Raw genomic sequence first — 23050 nt, forward strand, 5'->3', positions numbered from 1 at the left:
GTCTTCAGCTTTTCTTCTGAAGCAAGAAAAACAATCCTTGTAATGATAATTGATTAATAAATAATTGAAAATCTTAAATTCAAGATTTCATTAGGTGTGGCCCAGCCTCGATTAATCAAGTAGGTTTTAGAACTATTATTAGTTAGAAAGTTTACATAAATACATATATATATATATATTTATATATATATATATATATATATATATATATATATATATATATATATATATATATACTTTTAATTGATAAAAAACAATACTTAAAAAAATATCGAGCCAACACCCATGCACATTTAGACTTTTTGAAATTTAAGTTGAGAGATTTATATCTCCCTGAGTAAATAATTCGCTTTGTCTGGTTTGGACAACCAATGATAATGCATAAGGCCTAAAAACTTGAGATCTGATTGGTCCATTTCACTATGACATAGTTGTTGTTGTATCCGGCAAGTTATGATATGAACAATGTAGGTAAATATTTTTTAATGCACTTTATATCAAAAACATAATTTAATGCATATCCTGATGTGATATTGAGTATTATTTCGGAGAATCAATCGATCATATATAGAATAAAAATTGATTGTTATTCACGCGCGAGAAAAAGGTTGCATCTACGAAGGTGATCTCTACTGAGAAAACTAATGTCACACATCAATACGTGTGATCGATTAATGACGGCAAAATTTTCGAATATGAATAAATTAATGAAACATTTTAGTTATGGCTGTAAAAATTTTAAATTTAGTTATTGTACATACCTGACAAATATTATTTTCTTTAAGTCAATTAAGCAAACCGTTTTAAAAAATAGAATATTTTGAAATGAATCACCATATTTAAAAAACATAAATAAAAAATTATACTCATGGCAGTAAAAATTTCAATTTTAAAAATTATTTATACTTGGCAAATGTTTTTCTCTTCAAGTTAATTGAACGATTTCTTTTCAAACGTTATAATATATTAAAAATTCATTAACTCATTGAAAAAGTTAGATTGCATAAAATAATTTATGATTACAAAATTAAATAAATATTGATGAATCATTTTTCATAGATAACTTAATTCTATAAATTTCAATTAACTTGATCTGTTATAGGTTGAAAATAAAAAATTCAAAAATTAATATTTTCAATTGAAATTTTTTTTTAATTAAATATTGATAAACCAATCTTTTAACATTTTAACATTTTCTAGATCCTAATAAGGGTGGCACTGGTAATTTCGGCTTTCCAGAACCAGCGATGTGAATTTTTCAAAAGTCAGGGTCATTTAAACTTTATAATAGTGATGAAGGTTGAGAAATCAAATATATGAAAACAATTTTTACGAAGTATATAAACTGATTTTTATTGATCATAAATGGGCTCTATCACCCATCATACTTTCATTATCTACCAGGCTTTCATTTCTTATAAAGTAATGAAACCACCAAACTTTTATTCCTTGTAAACTAATGAGTTCGCCGGACTTTTATAAAATAATGGCCACCAGCCTCATCAACTAGATCTTGACTTAACTTAATTACGTATGTCCACTGGTCTATTGCAATTGGCTACCCGCCTGATCACCTGGATCTTTAGTTGAATACATATTAGTCTAGACTTTAATAAAGCTTTATTTCAATCAAATTTGGCAAATTGCCAAATTCACCGAAACCTTCTAGGACTTAATTGCACGCTTTCTAATGCGAAGCATTAGAGTGTGCTTTACACACACACACACACACACACTTAATTTTCATTTATCTTATGTTCACAGGACTCAACTCACACACGCATAAAATTAAATTAGTAATTCTAATTATCGAACGAACTTGATTTAATTAATAAAATTATTTCAGTCCTCTAACTAGTCTATTAATTTTCTTCCTAAATGATAGATCTACGTTATTAATCAACACAGTTTATTCAATGTATTTTTTGTGTTTGACTATTGATGTCATGAAAAATTAATGAAGTTGAGAGTTCATTCAGACTCGCTCTATCCTTTTCTAATTTGCACGTCTATTCCCTTTTCTCTCCCTTTCATGTACGCGTTTTTTTCACGTTAACTTGGATAGAATTTATATTAATTTAACAAATTTTCAATAATTGATAATTCTAGAACTGACATCAATTTGCGCTATTTTTTAATAACTTTGATTAATTATTTATTCACTCATATCACTAAATTTCATTTAATAAATTATTCAATTATTTTATTTAATTTTCTGAATTTATCAGTCTCACAATTATTAGTTCTTTATTTTCGTTTTATTATTTTAGGCCCATTGCAGTAAAATTTATTTCTTATTAACATCAAAATTTCTGACCTTCCTGCCGTGGAAATAATTGAACCAGCTGTTTCAATCCTAAGTTTTGTTCATAATAATTTCTGGCTTTCTCGCCGAGAATTTGTTTCATAAAGAGATGGTAACTGCCTCACAATGCGATCAATTAACCATTACGATTGTGATTTACTTAATTATAAATTCTGGATTTTAGCTGAAAGTTTATTCTACTTTAAGTTAAGTGTTTAAGTCCGTCCTAGTCCGACGGAACCGATTTTCAAATTGTTTATATATCACGTACACGGTGTCAGGTGATTGCTTGGATAGCTGGTCCAGTTCTACCTTCTTCACCATTCTCTTGCCCTAACTTGCCTAAAACTAATCAGCTCGCACGATTTTGGTGATTATCGGAAAATTCCCTCCCCTACTTAGTTTCTAATTGGGTCTGGTAGACGAGCCCCATAAATTGGCGCACCTAGCGTCGATAAAATAGTGCACGCCTACGGGGTTCACTCAAGGTAATTGATTAACCGTGGAAAATTAATCTGTTTATAATTTAAACATTCAAATTTGACCTCATTTCACCTTTAAATATTCCAAAATGGCCGAATTAAAAGTTACCACTTCTGTGCTTTGCACGGCAATACAATAATCCGTATATCTCTGGGACATTTTTTTCTCACAACGCACAAATACACGCACAATGCTTCTTCATCTCTTCCCTATCACTCTGACCCTGGACTTTATTTAATTAATAAATTAAATATTTCTATATGTTTACTTAACACGAATGACATTGCAGTGAGTTCCTAATTATATCTAAGATTTAATTTCCTGAAAATCGTGTTTTTAGAGTTCCAAATAATTTAATGAAAGTTTATCTTATTATTATATCATTGGCGGTGTTATAAGGGAAATTATTGATTTTTTTCCCGCTCGATGGTCAATTCCGTTTGCTCACAATAAACGCGTCCACTGCACAAACACCCAGCTAAGATATGTTGTTTAATGCATTAAACAATTATGGTGGTATAATTTCATGTTAGATTAAACCCACTAATGTCGTTGAAATTATGAATAATGCTCAAAATTAACCAATTTTAGTTAGTAGTATTTTAATAAATTAAATATAAATTATATACAGCACGTACATTCACACTCAGTGTTGCGCATGCGCGCTGGTAGCGAGCAAATAGCTGCTTCGAACGCCAACGTAATGGAAAAATGCCCGCATAACAATTTAAATTAAAAAAATTTACTACTCAATCATTATACTGAAATCATAAAAAAACAAATTATAATGACGTAAATACTAGTACTGATTGTTTATTGGAATCTTCTGTTTCAACTTCATTTAAAACTTGACCTCATCCAAATATTTTTTGTCCTTCGTAATCACTTAGACCTTTAATTCGTTCATTTTTTATCGGTAAAAAGCCAAACTTTTTTTTTGTTTTTCATTCTTTATAGAATCTGATATTGTTTATTGCACTGCTAACGTCAATATACTTTTTCCATTGAACGCAAAGGTTCTTTACTTTTGACAGAAGTACTCTCTCTACAGTTCGGGGTTGACCCGTGTAAATCATAACGTGGAGGATTCGTTGACGATTGGAGAGCTTTCTATACCAAGGCCATCTAGTTGATCCCCTAGATAACTTGTTATTTTTGAAGGGTAATACTGTGAGAGGTAGATTTCCGTAGAAAGTCGAGCTTATTCAATAGAATTAGTATCATTGAGCCTTAACGCCACCAAATTCGAATGTGTACTTTGAAGTAACATCATACTATTAGATAATCACTAAATATTATTCTACTTACTTCAAGACTCCCCCACTTTCCATCTTCGACTCTGACTAATTCATAAGTGAACCCTATTTCATCAGAGAATTTTTGCAGTAAGTCAATACAAAATCCACTGCAACATTGATAGAAACTTTCGTTCCGGTGCGCTGATTGAATATCAATTCTGTAACAATTTAATTTTATTGTAAACCCGTCTTAAATATATGCCTATAGACAAAAAAATGAAATAACGCTAATTCACATAGTTTTATTTGAAATACAATATGATATTTAACGACCAAATACAATATTTTTATAAGTAGTAGACGTCAAAGATTGGTAAAGAAAGTCATGATCGATTCATTTATCCTTGACTTTTAACTCTTTCTTTATGCGATCTACACTCTAATCGTTAATTTCGTATTAAAAAATTAATAATTTGTTAATTTCTCGAAGTAGACGCATCGATAAGTTCTCATTTTATTCGTTATTCGGTGTTCTATATGGAGAAAAAAAACAGTACCCATTACTACGCCGAACACTAATGTAAGTATAGTATACAAAAAAACAAGATTTTTTTGAAAATCTTAAGAATTACTCTAACGACAGCAATGGTAACTGTCTCTGACTACAATTAGTAATATTGAGCACATTACGGGGATAGCAGTAATAGTTACTCTACAAACATCAAATGTTTACCTCTCCAAAAGTAACATCACTTTTTATACTCGTCTCTGAGCGATACAACAGGGTTATGAGCAGTTCATACTTCACTTTTGTGACTAATACTGGGCGCAGTAATGTCACAAACCACAATCGTAATCACATTGCGCACGCTTCACAATCGCACAATCGCACAACGCATGCATCACCAGAAAATGATATAAAATTATGTTAATCAGTTATTGACAGTGTGAGGCTACGTTGCACTAGTTGCTTGACACTTTTATTTATATATTTATTTATTCTTATATATTGTAATTGTTCAAGTATAAAAATAAGAAATGTATCCCATATTTAATTTTATTTATAAGAACTGTCACGTAGTGATTCAAACGTGAATCACTACGTACGCTTTTCCATCTTGCCGTGAATTCAACAACACCTCCTAGATAATAAGAAGTGCATGTGCGCATTTAATTAAAATCCTATAATAAAATTTAGATGAAATATATGTGAAGCCAAACTATTCGTAATGTGATTGGTCGAATGCGAAAAAATATATGCAAACGACACAAAAATATACAATAAAATAAATATATGAAAAACGACACGCGCACGCTTGCGCGCGAAACATGTACGCTAGTGATATTTTATTACTTAAGTATTTATATTATTTTAATTATTTATTTCGTAATGATTTATTCATGAAATTATTGGAACTATTGTTTGTCATATTTATGTTTCGATAATTATTTTAAATTTTTTGAATGAAATGAATATTTTTATTTTAGTTAGGATCACACAAGTGTGTAAAGTATATATAAAAATATTGACCGGATGGAGAGTAAGTCGACACGGTGGTCTAAAATTCAATATTTTCCTTCCATCATGTGGTGCACTGAAATAATTTTTTTTCAATTATTTAACCAGTTAATAATTATTGTTTCTATGGATATTCACGGAAAATATGGTTTAGTTTATTATCATGACATAACTCAGGTAATGTGATAGATCTAAATATTTTAATTTAACTAATAATTTCGGATCCGAAGTCAATAAAGGGATTAACACATAAGTAATACCCATCCCTCAGAAAATTGACAGTGAAAACATAATTTAGAGAGGACCGGGCCATTGTAAAGGTAGGACCTGTTGTTGCTGGTCAGTAGTTTGTAAATTTTTTCTGGCCCAGTTGCTGGGATACAATATTCAAGAAAGTTAATTTGGTGAATGTGTATTTTGTTATAATAAATTAAAAGTATAGTTTACGTACTTATTATTATTAAAAATCTACAAAAGTAAATTATTTTCAATGCCGGTATGTCATTTGTATTGTCACGTAACGATTCAAATTATTTGACTTTATTTAGTTTTAAGTTAATTATTTTAATTATATATTTGAATTTGAATCGTTGCGCGGGCATTCCGCCATTTCGCCGATGGGACGGCAGTCCGTGCACGGTGCTCGCGCATGCGCGAAGGGTATGAGAGAGCACATGTGTGATTTAATTTATTTTTATAATTTATGATTTGAAACACAAACGCGTGACTTTTGTTTATTTTAAGTATTTATTTATAATTTTGAATTAGTTGGGATGCATAATCCAGCGTTATATTATGCCCCAACAATTGTCAACATATTACTTTGTTTAAACTTGTCATCCAACTGATGACGTCAAGTGATGTTTATTAGTTGGGCTATTATTATTTAATTTATTTTCCGACACTAAAGATATGGATAAACAGTTCATATATTTAATTAATTAATTATGTATCATTCAGATGTCCGAGAATTCATTTGTATATTTTATATTTTTAATCTAAGTAAGACCCAGGGCTGACAAAAGTAATTAAAATAAAAATTAAGGGCGACGGTGGTGCCATATGTGCGACGACCAACAGGTGGAGGTTTAGATAATTAAGTTAGAAAGATACGGACGAGCATCGTGGATAGACGAAAAACTGATTGTGTAGTTATTACGTTACATTTCTTTTGTTTCAATAAAGTTTTTTTTTGGTTCAAATAAGTAAAGTTCACCGGGTGAATTAATTCAAATAATTGATATCATTATTTCATTATTGTAATATTTATTATTATTTTGCTGATTTGGAGATTTTGAGTAAGTACTTTGAATTCCTTTCACAGCATTTATTTTTCACGTGTTAACCTCCCCCGGTAGTTGTTGGTCGTCGCGGCGAGGGGAACTTAATTTGTTCATAAAGAATTATTAAAGGATATATTATTTATATCATAAATAATTATCGTTAAATATCATTATTATTTATTATTAGTGAATATTTTCTGATATTATTGCGCATATATATGAGTGTATATGTATGAGTTGAGTGCAGCGTTGGGAAAGCGTTGCCGGTATACCTATATATACACGAACAGTATATATAGCTATAGAGCGCATACAGTGCTTGGACAAATTCCTCAAGCACTGATGTCAGCACTCGGATGAAAAATTCCCGAGTTAATATAATTATTATTTTTCTATTTTATTAAAAATATCTGTATGATATTATCCATTATTATTTACGTTTATTATTATTTAACATAATTGCATAGCATCATATTATTTTATTTTGATTATCTGTTACCCCAGCGGTCATAAAATTATTATTGATATTTTTATTTTAAAATTAATAAATTTATTTCACATTGAGGAATTTATTTCTTTTTGAGCGTGAGTGAGAATTAAAACACCGTATCTTTCTCTCTCTCACGAGTGGGAGATATATATAAAAAGGAAATATTATATTAATATTATTTATTCTTGGGGAGACTCAAATGGAATTCTGATATACTTAATATTAATAATTAAAATTATTGATTACTTTAAATTAAATTCTATTTATTTTAAGTTATTGAGTTTATATATTTGTATTATTTTTTTTATAACCACCGAGTGTCATTATCGTGGTTAATTTAACAAAAACTATTTATTGTAAAATATTATTAATTATATTGATTAGTGTTGAAAATTAAAATACGGAAACCAACAGCTGTCTGGGAAATTTAATATTTATTTTCCCTGAATCTTTTCCTACTAATTAATTTCATTTTTCTGATAATATTTATTATTTGTAATATAATTATTTATTATATATTTACTATCTTTCTTTTTATTATTATTCATTTTATTTCATTTTTCTCAATTGTTTGTCCGCTTTGTCGTGAGCCACTTGCTCGGATTTTTTCCCTCGCAGATTTTCCCCTGAATAAAATTTTGTCCGTTTTAGGATAAACGGTCTGGCGCCTGCGTGCACTAACCCAGCCTGAGGAGCTGGTTCAGGCACACCAAGAATTTATTATTTATAATTTTATTATTGTTAAAACTTATTATTTATTTTAATTCGAGGGAAATATTTAAAATCATTTAGTATCATTTATTAATAATTATTTATTATTATTATTTTAACACGTGGGCGACCGCATACGGTTTACCGGTTGATCCGCGTCTCCGTCGCGGAAATTAATTACGGTATACGTTATAGTATTATCAATTTTTGCATCGTTTATCGCTGGTCCCTCACTAGAATGCATCACGATAATTGAGTGGAATACACTGAGAGAACAATTTATTTGAGCCAAATAAATAGATTAATTTGACTGAACAAAACCATTTGTTCCATTCAAACATATATTTGTTTGTAGCTAACAAATGGCGGTACAGTGCCATTATTCAAATCAGAGTTGATAACTATGTCACGTAACGATTTAATTTATTTATTAATAATTAATTTGTGAGATGAAAAAATTTTCTATTAAGCTTGAATTTGAATTGTTACGCGGGCTTTCCACCATTACTCTGGCGGTAAGACAGCTGTCTGCTCGCAAACTGGCGCATGCGCGCAGTGTATGTGTGAGCACGTGTTTGAATTAATTTTAATTTACAATTTAAAAATATAAATTGATAATATTTATTAGTTTCAAGTTTTTATTTAGGATTTTGAAATATTTGGGCAGCATAATATGTAATGAAATTATTCCTCAACCCATATTTAATATCTGATTATGACAAAAATTTACAGCCGGGTATCGATGTAATAGGAAACATTGACTGCAAAGTAGGGGAAAAATCGATACTTTCCGTACACTATCGACGCTGATTTTATAATTAAAAATAATAATTATTTAATTTACTATATAATTTGAAAATATAAATTTTGGATAAATAAATATTAGATATATTTAATTAACTATATACATGTATCATTCAGGCAAGGAAAAAGCATTTTTATATTTTATTTGTTTGATTTAGTCAGGCCCAGGGCTGGAGAAATAATAATGATAATAAGAATAATAATTAAGGGCGATCGAAGCGTCCTATCGGCGACCAACAGGTGGATGGGCCCAAAACTAATTAGACAGATATGGTGTGTGATGGCGAGTAGATGCTATCAGTTTATAAAATTCATTCATACAAATTGATAAATTCACTGGGTGAATTGTGCAACAATTGCTTGGACCTAATTTTTCTGTATGTTGGGAACATCCACGAGTTAGTACTTTGTAATTCTTTTGTCGCATTTTCACTTGATAACGCCCGGTAGTTGTTGATCGCCGCGGTGAAAAACCCACGTATGTGGATCACACACGGATGAATATTGTTAATTAATTAATAAACATCCTGGATGATACATAGCTAGTTGTCAAAATAATTGAAAGTCTATTGTTAAGATTTCTTTTTGTTTTATTATCATTAGGATAGCATATATAGATGTATAGATTCTACTTTTTTTAGTAGTTCTTGCGTATCATGTATACATATGTCTATATCTATCCTCAATCAGCCGGTAGTAGTAAAGCGCAGCGAATATTTGTTGATCTCACCGTACTGGGGAAAGGAAATTCCGTCAGTACTGATGTCATTGTTCCGATGAAAAATTTCTGGACTATGAAAATAATGATTTAAATTATTATTTATCACATGCAATATTTATGAATAATCTTTAGGATATTATTATTATTCATTTTATTGGAAATAATGGTTTGCAAAATCTAAATTTATATCATTTACTCCAGCGACCAATTGAACTAATTAATTTATTAGTGATTATTATTATATAAATCATTATTACCATAAAATAATTTATTTCATTTGAGTGTGACTGAGGGTAGTCCCGTATCTTTCTTTTTTTCTAACCTATTGAGAGATAACACGGCATCAAATTATTGTTATTAATTTATTATTTATATTAATTCAGATAAGATAATTTGTTTATTTTGTTAAATTGAAAATTATTATTGTTCATTAGTTAAATTATATTTTTCTTTTATATATGGGTCATTCCATGTCAAATCGACCAATGGTTGAAATCGATCCCTTTTGATTTGGAAAAATTTTGGTTAGAAGTTTCCTATTACCATATAACGCAATTTTGCCAAAGGAAAAAAATTGGCAAATTTGTCTTCAAAAATTATGCAAAATTAAAAATTTCGCGATATTTTCAGTATTTCAACTTTATTCATTCAATATCTCGAAAACTATAATAGTTACAATAACGATCTAAATCTTTTTTTGAAAGGGATACTTGAGGCTATGGAAAAAAAAATTTTGAAAAATGACAAATGCGTCAAATTTCGAATTCTTGGAATTCGTCAAAAATTACGATTGACATAAAATTTTTTGCCCAATTTTTTTTGTATAACACCTTGTACTCATTTTAAAAGATTCTGAAATTTTCAGAACTGTGTTAAGCAATCATGTCATTGAGTAAATTTCAGCAGTAAAAATTACAATTTCTGTCATAATAATGTGAAAAAGACCACCATTGACGGTTATATTCTTATTTATTTGATAGATGTCGAGAGATAAGAATATAACTGTCACTCATGGTCTTTTTTCACGTTATTATATGAAATATTATAATTATATTTGATAGATATCAAATGAGTTAGACTATAAACATCAGTATTAGTCTTTTCCCACATCAGTATGTCATTAAGCGAAATTTTTACTGCTGAAATTCACAAAATTGATTGATTTCTCAACTTGACTTAGCTAAAAATAAAAAAAAAAAAAAAAAAAAAAGATGTTAACAAAGCTCGAAAATTTATATTCTTTAATAATCAAAAACTACAATCAATAGATATAAAATAAATAAGAACATAACCGTCAATGATGGTCTTTTTCACATTATTATGACAGTAAGTGAAATTTTCACTGCTGAAATTTACTCAATTACATGATTGCTTAACTTTACTTAACAAAAAATTCAAGAAAAAAAAAATTGTTTTGTCAGTAAAATTCAAAAATTCATTTTTTTGCAAAAACACAAAACAGGTCTGAAAATTTCCGAATCTTTTAAAATAAGTAGAGGGTGTAATACAAAAAAAATTGAGACAAAAATTTTATGTCGATCGTCAATTTTGACGAATTTTAAGAATTAAAAATTTGACAAATTTGGCTTTTTTCAAAATTTTTTTTTAGAATATTTTTTCCCATCGCGAGTATTTGAACGATTTACGTTATAACTCTAAACAAAGTATTATTTCATTCAAATGAACCTTATCTTTGTCTCAAATAAGTATTGATTGAGTCCATTCAAGTATGGAATTTATTTGCCTGAAACAAATCTAATTTGACTAAAATACATTGTTCTCCAGTGTATTTGTCAACCCGAGTTATTATTATAATAATAAATTAAAGATATTCAGTGTATGTCCCAGAGTTTGGTGCACAGGTTGTGTAAATACGCTAAGTAAATTTCTGGCCGGATTAGCGAGAGTAGCGTACTAAGCATTTTGTCAAATAACAGTATTTAAATAGATATTACCAAATTGTATTTGAGTATTATTAATGATTAATGTTATTATTCAAAGATAAATGAGTATTATGGCATCAGAAGTTTATATGATTTTGTTTTATATTAATGATTTTTATTATGAATAATTAATGTAAAGTAATGGTTATTTATCTGGCTAAAATTTCTGTGATGTGATTGTTTGCAACCCAGTGTTGCTAAATATGCGTAAATACCCGTATTTTTCCCTCCCTAGAGTAATTAATATAAATAAAGAAAAAGATAAGGGTTTTCTTTGTGTAAGTTAATGTTAAGTAAATTTTTAATCTAAGTTTTCTTGGGGATAGCTTAATTAGTCATCATTATTATTTGGCTATAATAAGTATATAATTATTTAATGAAATAAATTTGAGTGTCATTCCGCTTCGTGCATACATTCTCGCTCAAGATTTTGTCCCGTGATCTTTCCCCTGATATTTTATAATTTTTTCCCGTTTTGTAAAAACAGGCTGGCGCCCTCATGCACTAACCCAGCCTAAGAAGCAGGTTCAGGCACACTATTATTTTGTTCATTTTATTTATTAATTTGAGTTGTACTACTTGACCAGTTAATGTTTGATAGTGTGCGATTATGATTGTGGTTTATGACATGAGTGGTTACTGCACCCTGCATTAGTCACAAAAGCAAAGTTTCAACAACTCAGAATTCTGATGTATCGCAAAAACACGAGTATAAAACGTGATGATTACTTTCCAAGAGGTAAACGATTAATATTTGTAAAGTCACTACCGCTGTCCCCGTCATGTGCTCACTAATACTGACTGCAGTCGAAGACAGTAACCATTGCTGCCGCTAGAGTAATACTTACGGTTTTGAAAGAAACTTTGTTATTTTGTATAGTGTACTGACCAAATTATTGGTCGGCACAGCAATGGTTACTGTTTTTCTTTCTTCGTGTAGAATTCACTTGTACTATGTCTTAACACATTCTCAATATTTTTCGAGATGTTTAATTTTAAAGCTAGTTTCAAAAAGGCTATTTTTTATATAATTGAATCAATTTAGAAATGTTATATGAGTCTAAGAAAAAAAAAATTAGCGCCAATCATCTAAAGTGAAGTTGCAAATAAACAATATTTTTCCTGGCCAACTGGACTATTACAGCAAGATAAAAAGACCATTAACTATTTCTTGGCATATTTTCGACATTCGGCAGTAAGTGGCGATGTAATAGAGACTTCTCTGTAGTGCTCATCTTATTCGTGTAAATCATTACTGTTGAATCATTCATATTATATTATAAGTAGCAATGGAGTCATAAGAATAGGCTGAACGGGCTGTTACGAGCACGTGAAAGCAGAGTCGTGAAATTTTTTTAACTCATTGTAATATTATTCTGGATAGTGGAAAAATGATTCAGGAATGTAAAAATAAAAATTTTGATTTTCTGAGCAATTTGTTTCATTGCTGGACCTCATAAAAAGTATATTTGTAGAGATATAAATTGAACAAAAACAAAACACTTTTTTGGTTCACAAAAAATCAAATTTTTGAGGCACGGAATCGACTCGGGTGTGAAATGTTTATTCGATGACTATCTTTGAACGTTTCGAAATTTGAAATACTCCATTTATCTTTCAACCATTTAACTTACTTGTTATTTTAATTTAATTAATAAATCAATAATCAATAACTAACATTCTATCGATTGTCAGAATGATTTGAATAAAATAAGGTTTGTTTTTAACTGTTTCATAACTACTACGGTCAAACAAATTCTTTTTTTGCAGTTATTGTTAACAAAAATTAGAAAATACTCAATAATGTTTTTTTCAAATCTCCAAGTTAACCTGTTTCGCAGCAATAGACGTAGGTACCAAAAGCTTATAAGATTAACTGGGTAAAATTGTCACTATCAAGTGATCTATCCGTTGTTATCTAATTAAACTTTCAAGCGGATCGTCTTTCGTAGAGAGTCATGACCCTTGTGATGAAAGAAAATTTTACGCAAGCACCAACAGGAAAATTCCAGACTTACGCAAGTGCAAAGCGTAAAATTTAAAGCTTGACCTGTTGAGGACATACGTCAGAATCATTTCATAGCAAACACACTGGGTTCAGTGGACCCCACACAGTAAAACAGTTCTCATTCGTGTTCTATAATATAGATTGACTTATAATTGGCGCCAAACTTTGATATAATATTCTCTTCAAATAGCCCAATAACTTCTTTATTCCTAATGGTTTTGAAATATTAAGAAATCGTTATGAAAAGAAAAACTTATGAAATTGTACTTTTTCTAAAGAAAAAGTGACAGAAATATTGATTTTCACGATATCAAAACCAAACCAACGGCATTTTACTTGAAAAACAACATATTTTGAGGAATAAGATAGACATTTCATGAAGTCTGTGAGAGAGTCTTTGCAAGATCATGAGAAATAGTCAGAGTAGAGTTATATGCAGAGATATGCGCAACATGTGTGCGCAATAGTTTAAACTACTCGCGCATCAAGATGCTGGACAAAAGGAATTACGACGTCTCGCAGGTGAGGATGAGGTCAATTCTGGTGAAGCATGACCGATGGGGTTACGTAAGCGGCGATACTCCAATTCCAACAGGAAGTGACGCAACGCCACGTGATTTGGCAAAATGGAAGACCAACAACGTGAAGGCAAAGGCAGACATCAAACTATCTACTGGGAACGCGGAATAAAAATCGGTGTCAAAATGCAACACGGTGAAAGAAGTTCTGGATGAACTTCAGTCTGTCCACGCTTTAAAGGGACACGTAAGGAAGATCGAACTATTAACAGACATTACGTCATTTAAAATCGACGAGGATGACAGATTTCGAAAACGTCTAGACGGCTTTGCGAGTGCAGTTGGGCAGCTAGAGAGTATGAAGATTGAGATACCAAGTGATATGCTGGTGGGGCTAATTCTCAGAAGGTTACCACCTAGCTTTAACAACTTCAGGTGTGCAATTCGATCCAGAGACGAACTACCCAACATGGAAACATTGATTGGTAAAATTCTGGACGAAAAAAGAAGCAGGTATCACAGAAGTCAAGGAGGATCATAATAATAGTCTCTATGCTAGTGGTCGATTCAAAGTGGCACGCGAGACTTAGACATCTACATATGGATGCCGTTGTCAGTCTATCAAGAGATCGAACCACAGGGATAAAAAAACTGTCGTCAGGAAAAACGTCGTGTGATGCTCGTTATCGAGGTAAGATAACGGTGAAGCCATTCACACCAAGGATGGTAAGACGCACAACGTTACTAGATATTGTACATACAGACTTGTGCCAGACATCAAGTACTAGATCAGAAGGTGGAAATAGGTAGTTTGTAACATTCATTGATGACTACAGCGGTTGGTGTGAGCTGTACTTACTAAAAAGAAAAGACTAAGTATTTCAAACATTCAAGGATTTTAAAAACTATGCTGAGCGACAAACTGGAATGAAAATAAAAAGGTTGAAATTCAAAAATGGACACGAGTATTGCAACAAACAATTCAATAAATATCTGAGTCACGAAGGCATCCAAAGACGCTTGATGACAGCGTATACACGTCATCAAAACTGAGTAGCTGAGCGATTGAACAGAACCATCGTTGAAATGGCTAGGTGCCTGCGAATACAGTCAGAACTGTCTACGATGCATTGGGGAGAAGCAATACATACGGCAAATTACCTGAGGAACAGGTACCCTAGCAGAAGCTTTCGAGGTCTAATACCACACGAATTATGGTTTGAAAGAAAACCAGTCCTGAAACATTTAAGAGGAATTGCCTTTATCCAAGGCATTTGTACTAAGCATAGGAGCAGGACGACGAAAATTGGATCATAAAGCGATAGAAGGAAAGTTGATAGGATATTCGCCAATGGTTAAGGTATACAGGATCAAATTAAATGATACGAGGGAAATCTTCATAACGAGAGACATAGAAATAATCGAAGACTCGACTTTGAAACCAAGATACAGGTATTGCCTGTTGATATAGACTACGGACATTCACACGAAGATCACCTCCAAGAGCCAGGGAGAATTGCTGCGAATGAACAGTCATGCGAGGAGTATGAACCGTGATCGCACATAAGACGTGCACTAGGTAGACCAACGAAATTAAAGACCGGAAAACCGGGACGACCAAAGGAAATGTACAGATACGTCAGTATCTCTAGTATAGCCTCCAATCATGCTTCAAGCCGGGAAAATCTAACAGATAAAGAAAATTCACCAGAATACGAAAGGGAAGGAGAACAGGACGACGTATTCAGCCACGACACAGACGATGAGAATCACGGTGAAAAAAGATTGCTCGAGACATCGCTATACCCCAAAGATAAGAAACTTCAAAGTGAGATAACAGGTCGAGCATCTGAAAAATCGCCGAACCACGAACGAAATGATAGAAACGAACATGAAATAGAATTTATGGAGACAACATTCATGGAAGAAACGGTAATGACAGAGGATATTGACTTAAATGAAGCAATCCACGTGGAAGAATCGCTCGAGTGAGTACATGCACTTGTAGAAGAAGTCTGATCACACCTGGATCACGACACCTGGGAGATAGTTGAATGACCGAAAGACAAAAATATAATTGGATCGAGGGTTATATTAAAGAATAAGATGAACAAAAACAGAATAATAAAGCGCGGAAAGGCTAGAATAGTAGCCAGAGGATTCACGCAAAGACCAGGCATCGACTATGAAGAAACATTTGCCCTAGTGGCAAGACAAGGATCAGTTAGGCTAATAACGGCGTTGGCGGCTGGAATAGGAGCCAAAATACACCAATTACATGTTATGACAGCGTATTTCAACGCAGAACAGCGAGCAGTAGCTCTATCTAAGACGCGAGCGGAATTCAGAGTACTCATCGGAGCAACGAAGGAGTCAATACATCTAAAAGGTTTCTTATATGAACTCGGATCGCCAAACTTATCAGCCAGACTATTATATTGCGACAACCAAGGCACTGTACAATTAACAACGACTACGGGATACTATGATCGTATCAAACATGTCAGGATACATTTTAACTTTGTGGGGCTATCTGTGACAGGATAATTAAAGTTGTATATCTACCGACATACGAAATGGTTGCTGATATCTTTACGAAATCATTGGCAAAAGTGAGACACTCATAACTCACTAAGTCGCTAGGAATGAGTGAAACATAATGATGATGAGTACGGATTCGCATTAAGGGAGAGTGTAGGAGATAGAACAATGCTCATACGTACATCGATACATACGACCCATCAGTTGATCGACTACGCGCGATTTCGGCGCCGATAAATCAGTTATTTATGAATTTGCTAAGCTCCAAAATACTTAAATGTTGATTTAATTAGATATACCTTCTTCTCTATTATATACATATTCATCCTCTATATAATTAATTTAACTCCTTCTATTAATTATACCTCTTACCACTGCCTAACTTCCACAAAAGTATTAACAATTTTAAGACTAGTAACAATAAAAAAAAAGAGTAACAAAAAAACAGGAAAATTAGAAAGTACAAAAGAATGATGGACACAATTAAGATAAGAGTATAAATTTGAAGTGGATGATAGAAACGCTTCAACTCAACAACCCTCTAGAAGCTGTGGCTGTGAGTGTTCGAACAATTCAACCTCTCACTATCTGCAGCATATACCTCCCAAATGGTAGACCACTGAATAAGAACAAGCTTCGTGATCTTGTTAATCAGCTACCCACGCTATTCATCATTTGCGGAGGATTTAATGTTCACAACTCGTTATGGGAATCTGAAAATACAGATGGCAGAGGTAAAACTATAGAAATCTGGTGCAAGAAGCTCGATGATGTTGTCCTCCTCAGTAACGGGTCAAACACACACTTTGACGTTAAATCAGCCAAACAAAGTTCCATTGATCTCACCTTCGCTTCATCTTCTATAGCTAGTGACCTTGAATAAACTGCCCATGAGGACGACTGCAGCAGCAACCATTACCCAATTGAAATCAACCTCCAACGGACAATCAATGATGCATCGTACTTCCCTCAAAAATAGATTACAACGAATGCTAACTGGAAACTAGTTCACGACATTCTTAACGAAAAGAAATATTCTCTTCCTGAGCCTTCATCTTTCATAAACATGACAGCCAATGAGATCATTGTACCGTTCATTGGCGTCGTAACTGCAGCAGCCAACGATTCTATCCTCAAATCGTCAGGGTTAATGCGACGAAAATCTGTATCACGGTGAAACATTGATTGTCAAGCTGCAATTAAAGACTCAAAAAAGCCTTCCGTAAATATGAAAAGAATCCTAGCGTAGAAAACATGGCTGTATTTAAAAAATGTCAAGCAGTTGCTATTCGCACCGTTAAATCAAGCAAATTAAATTGCTCGAACAACTTCACATCTACAATCAATGTGCAAACACCTTTAGCAGTTGTATGGAATAAAATCGGACGCATTTCTCCCGAACTTTCTCCTATACACATCAAACACACATCAAACATCGTGGATCCTAATGGTAAGATAATTAAGAACTCCCAGGAAACAGCCAACATCCTGGCCGAAGCATTCGCATTAAATTCAAGAATATCTTACCCCGCTGGAAGTAAATCCTATACCACGCCTAAGTCACATCCTATAGATAGGGAATCAACCTGTAATCTAGGCTATATCAACAGCCCCCTCACTTTCAACAAGCTACTGCAAGCTATCTCCAAGCCTCGCAACTCCAGTCCTAGACCGGATGGCACGCCAAAGGCACTGATCAAGAATCATCCCCACTCATACCTTGAGTACTTATTAGTAATCTATAATCATCTTTGGCAGTCACACTCTTTTCCAATCAAGGGAGAGAAGCTATGGGTATCTCAATCCTTAAGCTAAATAATGATTATACGAAAACATCTAACGACTGACCGATTTCACTGGCGTGCAATTTTTGTAAATTATGGGAAAAAATGATTTGCTTGTGTATCAGATGGTGACTCGAAAAAGAGGACTCGCACACCATCAGTGTAGTTCATGTAGTTCAGGTCTATCACTCACTACTTAGTCAGCGTCAAAGCCAATATTTGTGAGGCTCTCGCAGACCATGCTCACCTCCTTAAGGTGACTTTCGACATAGAGAAAGCGTACGAGTGAACATCGATACATAAGGTTATTAAAATTATGATCTCATAAGGATTTTTGGGCAATCTCATAGCTTACGTCATCAACTTTCTGACTGACCATAGCATGAAAGTAAGGATTCATGAAACCCTTTACAGCTTAGTATCCATCAACGGATTGCCACAAGGTTCAGTACTCAGCATCATTCTCTTCACGGTTACAATAAACCTTGCCTTACGAATCGTACAATCTCCGCTACGAGGGCGTCTGTTTATCGATGACTTTTCGATAACATTCTGGGAAAAAAACATTGAATCCACCATTTACATTGTACAAAACGCTCCGAAGGGCTAACAAGCTTGGGCAGACAGGTGCTGCTTTACTTTTTTAGCTACTAAATCGGAATACATGATAATCTGGATTCAAAACAAGACACAAAAAAAGTTCTCAAACTCTATTTAAATAATCAACCAATTCAAAAACGAGATCCAATTGAAACCCTGGGATTCACGATTGACCGTAAACTCACATGAAAGACTCATATTGTTGCATTACAGAACAAGAGTCAAAAGCGACTGCGTATTTTGAAGACCTTAGCAGGAAAAAAACGGAGAAGTAGCACCAAAGCCCTATGGAGGATTTACGGGTATCATCAAATCGAAGCTTGATCACGATTTCATACTGTACGATTCAGCGAATTATTCGCTTTTGGATACTCTCTAAGTTGTCATGAACTCTGCATGCCACATCTGCCTTGGAGCCTTCAGAACAAGCCTGACCTATAGAGTTCTTGCCGAAACTAGAAAACCCTCTAACTATCAGCAGGGCAAAACTATGCCTCCAGTATGCCCTCTCAATATCCATAACTCCTAACAATCCTGAATTTGACTGTATCTACACGGGCGCAAAACCCAATCGCTACCTCAAGGGAACTTCATCGCAACAACTTAGAATTCAGATATCGCAATACTTTGTAGAGCCCGGGATTACCCTACCAACTATACATGAACGATCCCTAGATTATCCACCATGCCATTCTTTACATATCTCCGTGAATACAGACTTGAACGACCTTGATCGCCACACGACAACTCCAAAAGCTTTGAGATTACTCTTCTGCGAGCTTCGTAACAAATGTACGCTCTGCGTCAAATACTACACTGATGGTCCTATCATCAGAGGAAATGCGGGATGCTTGGTAGTTATCAACTCTGGCCAAATAGCGAAGGAACGCGTAAGTGACAGCAGATTTATCTTTACCTGTGTAGCTAAGGTGATTTTGCACACTTTCAAAATAATCCTAGATCATCATGATACTGTCAAGAGCCCTGTCTTCTCCAATTTGATGTCTTGTTTAATAGCCATTAAAAACCAGTTTACTACGAACCCTATTATCCAAAACATCTGCCAAGCTCTAGATAATCTCTACAAAAGCAAGTTAGCTTCGTTTGGACCTCGGTACACATTGATATCCTGGAAAACAAACTTGCAGATCGGGCGGCTAAAGCCGCGACTTCTGAAGAGTGCCCACCGAATTCACCACTAACACATACGAAAGCTAAAAAACTTATTCACAATGCGATCAATAACCACTGGAAAATAATCTGATCGCAATTGCCAAGTAAACTCCATGACTTCAGAAAAAACATCTTAGAAGCAATTTCAAAACTCAGCAGGTGGTTGCAGCGGGTAATAATAGGAATCCGTATTGGCCACACGCAGCTAAGTCATTCTTACCTACTCTCGAACGAACCTTGTACCATGTTCAAAAAATGTAGTGACCCATTTTTCGTTAAACACCTTATGATCGAGTGCAATGGATACCATTAAAACAGAAATGAGCTGGCATACCTAACGATCCTACAGATGTCTTAATGGACCATAATGGATGTAAAAAAGTTATCTCTTTTCTCAAAAATGTTTCCTTGTTTTCTTTATTGTAACTTTTTTTATAACTTATAATGTAAACCATATAAATATTCCGGACGGAGACGCGAATGAACCCGGTATCTTATGCGGTCACCCACGGGTATATCAAATTTTAAATGATTCTACAAATTATAATTACTTTAATTTAAATAAACATTCAAAAGAGTCAATAATATAAATAATAAATAAATAATAATTGTGCCTGAACCAGCTTCTCAGGCAGGGTTAGTGCATGAGAGATCCAGACCGTTTGTTCAAAACAGACAAAAATCATTATCCAGGGGGAAATTTGCGAGAGGAAAATCCGAGCGAGCAGTTTGCTGACAAGGCGGATTAACAATCGAATGAATTCATAAATATTAAATGTGCAGAAAATGATAGCAATAAATTACAGAAATAGTAAATGAATATTGAAAATAAATTGCAGATAGTAAGACAGATTTAGGAAAATAAATATTAGATTTACCTGATAACTATTGATTTTCACAAATATATAGTATAATAAAATAATTCAAAATTTCTTGCAGTTACATATAAACCATAATCAGTAATATTTGGCTATTCAGCCTTATAAAATTCAAAATGATAATAATTTAATTCCTGCGGGTGGAATATATAAACAAAGGAATTCCGAATGAAGTAGTATATAAATTTAATATGTAATTGATTAATTAATAAATAAAGCTGTAATTCATTTAAACAAAAAAAAGATAATATCGTCGGAAGTCATTTAAACAATAATAATAAGTACAAGCCGGGTTGTTCTCTGTATGTGTTAGAGACAGAGAAAAATATGGTGACACCACTCTCATCTCACACTCAATACAGTGTCACAAACCCAAGTTCCAAACTATAAATTTGCGAATGAGAAATTTACATACAATACACACAATAGTAAATAAAATTAATTCCTTTTTACTGATGAATAATTATTTATATTAATAAAATAAATTCTTTTTTAAAAACAATTATCGGCTTAATAATTGTTTATACTAATAAAAGAATAAACTGATTGACTACTAGGGTATATTAATAATTTAAATAATAGAAACTAATTAATTTAAATAACATAAATAATAATTAAACTTAAAATATTTTTCATAAATATTTAAAATAATAAATGATAATTTAAATAATCATTACAATAATTCGGGAAACTTTCATCTGAATTATGACGTCAATCCTTGGGAAGAATTTCCTCCCAAGTACAATAAATCGAAAAATATTTGCCACGTCTCATTACACTGCTGGCTGATTCAATATATATATATATATATATATATATATATATATATATATCTATACTATGGCAATACGTAAACAAATAGCATAGGATATATATATATATATATGTATATATATATATATATATATATATATATATATATATATATATATATATATATATATATATATATATATATATTAGAGTAGCGCAAAAATACCGACTGTTTTTTTTTTTCGAGTCTCCTATGAAAATTCGTTAGTTTACGATGTTTCAAGAAGCCTCTCCAAAAATAAGCTCGATAAAAAATTTTTAAGAGGTCACTCACGAGTTTTGAAAATATCAAAAATGATCGAAATTTGAATTTTTATTTCAAAATTTTTTCTTCTTTGTGGCAGCAATAGTTCATATTTGTAAAATCATGACTATGCTGAAAATTTGAGCTCAAAATTCAAATATTTTAACGGCGCTCAAGAATTTTGAATGTTAACTGATAATATGTAACTAATACTTTGAATTGGTTTTCGTATTTTTTTATAACTGAATTATTGTCATTTCTTAAAAATATAAAATTTTCATAACCAAAAATATACAGGACAGTTTTAAACAATAAAATTTGGTAAGTTTTGAATAAGCCAAAAAACATAAAAATTGAATTAAAAAATAAAAAAGTGTGTGAATGACTTATTATTTCTATTTCTCGGGTTATATTTTTATTCATTGTCATGCAAATTGATGGTGAAAAAATCGAGAAGCTTTATTTTTAATATTCAAAGGTCGCTCAAAAACGACCAAAAGACAGTACTCAGAAACATTCAAAATTCTTGAGCCAGCTTTAAATACTTAAATATTGTGCTTCAATTTTCAGCGTAGTCATGATTTCACAAATATAAACTATTGCTGTCACGAGAAAGAAAAAGTTTTGAAACAAAAAATTCAAATTTCGATCATTTTTGATATTTTCAAAATTTGTGAGCGACCTCTTAAGAATTTTTTATCGAACTGATTTTTAGAGAGGCTTCTTAAAACATCGAATAGAAAAAAAAGAATAGAAAAAAAAATATAGTCGGTTTTTTTGCGCCACCCTAATATATATATTAGAATGACAATTTTTTTTCGACTTTTTTTATTTCGAAGCTCACACAGAAAAATGTAAGTGTGAAGTATTTGAAAGCTCTCTGCTAAAGTTTTAACTCGATACAAAATTTTTTAAAGGTTGCTCAAGAATTTTTGAAATTTCTAAAATCATCGAAATTCAATTTTTTTTTTTTAAATCTTTACTTTCTCACTAG

The 23050-nt window shown here is 32.2% G+C and overlaps 1 protein-coding gene across 1 annotated transcript in view; it reads right to left on the minus strand.

Annotated features, from left to right (window-relative positions):
- LOC103569117 (glutamate receptor ionotropic, NMDA 2B-like) overlaps positions 1 to 23050 on the minus strand; it is a 247992-nt gene that overhangs the window by 68115 nt on the left and 156827 nt on the right. The window contains exon 3 of the mRNA XM_053742925.1: positions 4097 to 4244. Coding sequence (XP_053598900.1) covers positions 4097 to 4244 — 148 coding nt within the window. The remainder of the gene's footprint in view (positions 1 to 4096; positions 4245 to 23050) is intronic.

The sequence above is a fragment of the Microplitis demolitor genome, chromosome 2 (genome assembly GCF_026212275.2).
Source record: "Microplitis demolitor isolate Queensland-Clemson2020A chromosome 2, iyMicDemo2.1a, whole genome shotgun sequence".
Taxonomy (NCBI): Eukaryota; Metazoa; Arthropoda; class Insecta; order Hymenoptera; family Braconidae; genus Microplitis; species Microplitis demolitor.